General features: G+C 37.9%; 1 protein-coding gene across 5 annotated transcripts in view; it reads right to left on the bottom strand.

The window, feature by feature from the left end:
* Positions 1–1,309: 1,309 nt before the first annotated feature.
* LOC111875530 (protein lifeguard 4) overlaps positions 1,310–6,659 on the bottom strand; it is a 14,425-nt gene continuing 9,075 nt past the window's right edge. For all 5 annotated transcript variants that reach the window (XM_023871870.2, XM_023871878.2, XM_033755886.1 and 2 more), the window contains 4 exons: positions 4,746–4,851; positions 3,003–3,154; positions 2,288–2,420; positions 1,310–1,833 (listed from right to left, as the gene is read on the bottom strand). In XM_023871870.2, the coding sequence (XP_023727638.1) occupies positions 1,714–1,833; positions 2,288–2,420; positions 3,003–3,154; positions 4,746–4,851 (511 nt within the window). In that variant the 3' untranslated portion in view covers positions 1,310–1,713. The remainder of the gene's footprint in view (positions 1,834–2,287; positions 2,421–3,002; positions 3,155–4,745; positions 4,852–6,659) is intronic.

The following is a 6,659-nucleotide window of genomic DNA, read 5'->3' on the forward strand; positions in this document are numbered from 1 at the left end:
TCCTTCACAAGGCATAGGTAATATGTGTTTACAGATGCATGACAGGGATTAAAATATCCTTTAGTTCTTTTAATACTCTTCATATACTAGGACTATTAGACTATTCAGAGAGTAACCTCCATTTATTTTAGGAAAGTAATATAGGAGCAGGGGAGAACTCACACATGTCAGGTATATCACATGACACACTGCCTTTTAAACCAACATATAACAGACCACCTAGTGCTTGTTCTTGTCTCTACAGAGTGAGTTATGTTGAGTCGTGTGATTGATAATAATGCCAGCTGTGAAATTCGTGCTGTTGTCTGCTTTCTTTATGCTAAAAACAAGTGCTGCAAAAATCCACTGTGAATTGTGTGCACTTTATGGTCAAAATGTAAACAGTAACGGAACTTAGGACATCACTGTAGAATGTTCAAAGTTGGGTAGACGAACAAATGTTCATGATGAAGAGTGACATGGTCAGCCATCTGGTGTGGGTGATGATTTTGTTCAAAGTGAAAGATGGCATTTCTCAATTTTAGAACTTCTGTGTGAATCTCCACAAATTTCACACAGTATTCTCTATGAAATTATTACACTTAGGCTAGGCTAACACAAGTTTTGTGCAAGATGGTTCCAAAATGCTGAAAACACAGAGAATGGCTTTGGCTTTAAATTTTTTTAAGTGATACCACAAAGATGGCAATGAATATCTGAATCATACTATACGAATAACAGGTAATGAAACTTTGGTTTCATTTGTGAATGCTGAAGCTAAGGAGCAAACAAAGAAGTGGATGAACACACATTCACCAAACAAGCCAAAAATGTTTAAACAAACACTGTCTGCCAGAAAGCTGATGGCAACTGTTTTCTGGAACAGGAAAAGAATGCTCAGGGCGCAATTCATGCAACAAGAGACCATAATAACATCACAAGTGTACTGCAAAACGCTAAAATAAGTGTAGGCAATTCAGAAAAAAAAGGCAAGGAATGCTGACATGTGGCATAATGTTCCTCCATGACAATGTGTATCCACATATCTGCTTGCACTTGAGTATTGCCAGAGCAGTTCATCTGGGAGGTGCTTGACCACCCTTCTTACAGCCCTGACCTCACTCCAAGTGACTACCTACCTGAAGAACTGGTCAAGATCACAGCAGTTCAACAATAATGAAGAGTTGATGGAAGGTGTCGAAATGTGGCTGAGCTAATAAGCGGCAGGCATCTTTGACACAGGCATACAAAAACCTGTTCTCCAGTACAACAAATGTCTCAATTCCAGCAGTGACTATGATTTAAAGTAGCTTAAGTATGTATGTATGTATTTTTTATATATAATACTTTTCTTTTCTGGTTGGTTGTTTTGTTAACAGTTTACTGGAGTTTACTTTCCAGATAGCCCTCGTACATATATACAGACTTTTGTCAACAAACTCTTTCATTTCAGCTTCTGATCAAATACTTTAGAATTATGAAAATCATATAATTTAAATGAAATAAACATAACTATTATCACACAATTTTGCAAAATATATAAGCATATATATGTAAGAGCAATTTACAATTTATATATTGCTGTTGGAAGACTGTGAACTATGATTTATGCAGCTCATTGAACAAATGTACCAACGTGTTATTATATTTCATAAACTTGTATGTCTGCTACAAGTAAGAAAATACTTTCAAAAATATTTGTAACCCTTCTCAGGATTCAGAACAAGGAAAAATCTAATGTTTTCTAAAAGTCTCAAGGATCTTGAGAATCTCAATGAACAGATTAATAAGATCCAAGTACAGGCTGACGGTGGCAAAGATGTATTCCTCTGGAGACAGCTTCTGCATCAACATCTGGACAAAATGAAACAGTGTTACTTCTACAGGATAACTTACATTCATTTCAGTCATAATTAACCCTTCATGTTATACTCTGGCAAAACCGATATCTAAAAGTTGACATCATTACACTGCTGCTGTTCTGACACCGCATTTACGTGATATATATATACAGATATATAAGTGATAATAGTGAGGTTATCCCTTTACTTAGGCAGCAAGCCCTAACATTCTTTGGGGAATGGAGGTGTAAAACTGTGCAGATGTGAATGTGTAGGCAAATCCCCAAATCAGTTTTCATGAAGATCTGTACAGAGGTTCGTACATTGCTATGTGCAGGCAGGCAGGCAGACATACTGCATATGGTGATGCTAAAAGGCACATTTCACTGTCAATACACCAGTAACCATCAAACAAAGCATGTAAATTGCCCTGTTACAACCAATATAAATTCCCTTAAACACAGTACCTGGGTATCATATATGATGTAGAGACAGAAAATAACAGCCCCTGCCCAGGACAGGACTAACTCCATAGCTGAGCTTGCTATGAAGCACGATAACAAGGATCCAACTAACAGACAGCAAAGAGCAGCAAACAACCTGCAAGAAATAACTTTTATTAACATGATCCAATCTGTGGTTGGAGTCTTTATAAACAACCAGAGAAGAACTGAAGCTTTCATGATGACTGAGTACAATTAAGTCTTCTCAGACAATAGGCTGTTGTCAGTAGACACTGAATTTTCAACATCTTTGTTATAACGGACTGATGTGTGAGTGACCAAGCATACAGTTGGCTCCAGAGCCCTGAGTTATTGTCTCGAAACCAAGAGTAGAGCAGTCAATAGTGTCGGGCATTCACTCATCCAATCTAGGACAACATATAATATCTGGTGAACAGCATCAAGCTCTTCATTATGTAATTTTATTCATCCTCACTACTTCCTTCTCCTCAGGTCCAAATACTATCCTCAGAACTTTGTTCTCTAAAACCACCAATCCCTGTTCTTCCTCCTATATAGAAGTTCAAATTTCACACCCACAAAGAAAAAAAGAATTCTAGATAAACCTGACAGTGAAAGCGAAATAAAAATCTCACTATATAATGTAATATAGTATGAGAAGGAAAACATGTCAATCCTGTGTTGGAAAAAAATTATTTGTAAAATTCAAGAGACTTACCCAGATCCAAGTGACGAGAAGTCTCGTTTAGATTGGAATGTGTATGCTGTCAGTCCAAGGAAAACAGTCACTGTGAGGATCAATGCTTGGAACACAATAACTACATCACAGAAAGTGATGATCACTCCAACAAAGTATGCCTGAATCACAGTCTGAAAAATGAACAGTATTGTGTTCCATGACACATCAAGCCAGAACAGACTTAGAATTACACATTGCACATTGACTGGTAAACCACCAGACCACGGATCTCAATCATTTTGCAGCATGTAAGACTGCCTGATGATAGCAAAGTAATTTTATTTCTGATCATCGTACTACATTACAGAAAAATTCTACTTTTAAGGTTATTGTGGGGAGCAACTGATTTGAATGCTAAACTGTGGGAAACCTCAAATTGATGATCTTTAAACAGAGGTTCTGCTTGAATATGAAGGTTAACACAGTTATGACATGCTTCAGCAACATGCCACTAAATCACATAACCAAATGCTGTGGTTGACATATTAACAAACCTGCTTCACATTTTGGAGGTCCTGGATTTGAATCTTGGCCCAGAGATGAAATAATCTAACAGGAATTTCAGGGCTTTCTCTTAGTTCCTCCAGGCAAATGCTAGAATAGTACCTCAATGACCATAATTTCTTTGTTTTACATAATTTTGAAATCATTATTCATAATTCATCCTACCATTTGACACTACATAACATTTAGAGTAAACAATGTATCATTAAATGTGAACAAAACTCAATGAATCAGCCAGTAGCATCATATGGAAGAGCATGATGGCAAAGCTTTATGCAGACATGAGCTCGGTATTATATCAGAGAGTAAGAATTATTTCTTCCTTGGAGAACACATGGGTCTGTTACAGGCAAAGTTATCCCTGTAGCATGCTGTGAAGGCTCACAGGGTTGTGAGACGTCAAGGCTCCCACATTTTCTCTAGACAACTGGCTCACAGATGGCGGTAAGGTTGTCAGCCTTACATGCCAGCCTTCCTTTATGCCTTCCCCCCCCCCGGAAGATTCCTGGTACTCATTTTTGTTAGAGGCTGAGTTGACCCCAGGGTCATAGTGTGGCTGCAAGGATTAGGTAAATTGAAAAAATCCACCTCATCTGGATTTGAATCTGCGACCTTCCAGCTTGTAGCACAGTGCACCAACCAACTACACTACTGCATGTCCTCCATGGCTCTATTATGAAAAAAATTTAAGAGCCAAGATTTTTATCCATTTTGTTTATTTTTTGTTTACAATGCACCCTCAGACTTGAAAGGATTCTGACGATGGTGTATACTGTACTTCTTTTGGCTTGTTTTGGACGTCGTGGTATTTTGTCTTTTACATACCAGACGATGGATGAAGTCCAAAACAAGCCAAAAGAAGTACCCTGAGTGTTATGGATGACAAATTAAAAATAAAGGGGCACATTATTAATGATATCTAAATATTGCCAAGGGTAACAGTTTGCCCATCCCTTATGTATGAGTATGATAACATTAAATGGTCATCTTCACACTTCAGCTGTTTTTCTATGTAAAGAGCTTCCAGAACCCAATGGGGGGGGGGAAGAAAGAAAGAAAAAAAAAAGTGGATCAGCTCCAGAGCCATTTTGGATACTGTGGTGAAGAGAAAAGTTCCAGAACCTCCCTCAACAAGGAACCAAAATCTTGTCATAGATTTCACAGTCCATTATAATAAACAGGCACACATAAGTAGCCATGGCTATTTCATGTACTTACAAATGCAGCCAGCAAAATCAAGTTTGCTGGTGAATCTTTCCTCTTGATATACAGTACTATTAGTACAATAATGCTCAGAAGAAAGGCAAACTGCAACAACCAGTCACTGCAAACATATTTTGTGGAGTTATTGTTGTAAAATATTTATTACACTTTAATAATAATAACAGTATCAACTAATAATTTACAAGTTTAATGAACTAATGCTCCAACAGTACTGCTACTGTTGTCTTGTTTAACAACTGAAAGTCATTCAGCACTCAGAGAAATGCCTTTATAGACATCAAATGCCACCATAAAAATCTGACCTGTATGTTGTCCTATCAACCTTTTTCTTAAGTCATGCATTTTAATATTATACATCCATTCACTGCTGGGTGCCAAGTAGTGTCCTCACAAGATGTTTTTCAACCAATCAAATGATGAATGAATTTCTTATTAGCTATGTCTGATTTCAATATTCCAGTTAATGTCTAAAAAAAGCGGCCTCCATAGTCTAGGGGTAATGTTCCCACCTCATGACTCAAGGTATGCGGGTTCAAACCCGGCGGAGGTCATGGAATTTTTAAGGGTGGAAAAATTCAGGGAACAAGTCCTCTGGGAGGGACTTTAAGCCGTGGGCCCCGTGTCATAAATTTACGGCACGTAAAAGATCCTCATGTCTCTAGGAGACCTCTGAACAAAATTAGGCAACAAATTTCCCACCCAAGTAGTTTCCAATACCTCTGGTAGATGGGGGAAATATCAGGTACCGAGGACCGACCTCGCTGGCTGAACAGGGCTGATAGCACGCACCAGTATCGGTACGGTATGGAGACAGTAGAAATTAAAGGGGGACGCACAACGGACCAATAACTGGTCTAAGTGCATGGGGAAATCCACCCCCTCTAATACTAACTAACTAATGTCTAAAAAGGTTTTCATTCTGTTTTTCCTGATATCTCTAAAGGGGAAATGTGTATTTCATACTAAAGAATGTTGAAAATCTAGTAATGTAAAAATGTTCAAGTTGGTAATAGTGATTTATATTCATTTGTTTTTGTTTTGTATTATAATAAAAAGTTTCTTCTTATCCAATATGGCTGTTAAGTGGTGTGTAAGCACGACACAAAGAAAATCAACAGGTTATGGGCCCAGATTTGCTCAAAAAAAAAAAAAAAAAGAGGAGAAGACAAAAGAAGAATAACGAGAAAATGGCAACCACAGAGACAGAAAAGGTAACTCATCTGCCAAAACTGAAGGACGCCGACTCATTTCCACTGTGGGATTTTGAAATCAAGATTCTGATGCGTGCAAAAGAACTGATAAACATCATTGATGGCAGCGACCCGTTAAGTAACCAAGGAAGAGACAAAGAAAATATAAGGAAATGAAAGATGCGAGATGCAAAGTGCCAATACTACATAGTGAGAACGATAGAGAAACACATGAAGACCCACACCGTGACATGCACAACCACGAAAGAAATGTACGACACCTTGAAGCAAATTTCTCAGCGAGACACCTCTCAACAGAAGTGCCTTCTGCTACAAGACTTCTACAACTTCAAGTATGACAAAACTAAGGATATGATGAGTATAAGTCATGTGCAGAATATTGCCTTCAAGCTTCGTCAACTGAACCAAAACGCTGATGAAAACATGATCATGACAAAAATAACGATTCTACCAGAAGACTACAAATATTTCAGCACCACTTGGGACTAAACGGCAACCGTGGACAGAACTCTTGACAACCTGGTGGCTAGATTGATGTTGGAAGAAGTGAAGTGCATGATGACGACTATAGAAGAGGAAAGCATAGCTTTTAAGACAGTAACTAAAACTAAAACCAAAAGTAAAACCCATTTCAAATGTTTCAATTGTAATCAAATAGGTCATGCCCAGATCAACTGCCCCAACAAAGGTAAGAGAA

Source organism: Cryptotermes secundus, unplaced genomic scaffold (assembly GCF_002891405.2).
Source record: "Cryptotermes secundus unplaced genomic scaffold, Csec_1.0 scaffold1069, whole genome shotgun sequence".
Taxonomy (NCBI): domain Eukaryota; kingdom Metazoa; phylum Arthropoda; class Insecta; order Blattodea; family Kalotermitidae; genus Cryptotermes; species Cryptotermes secundus.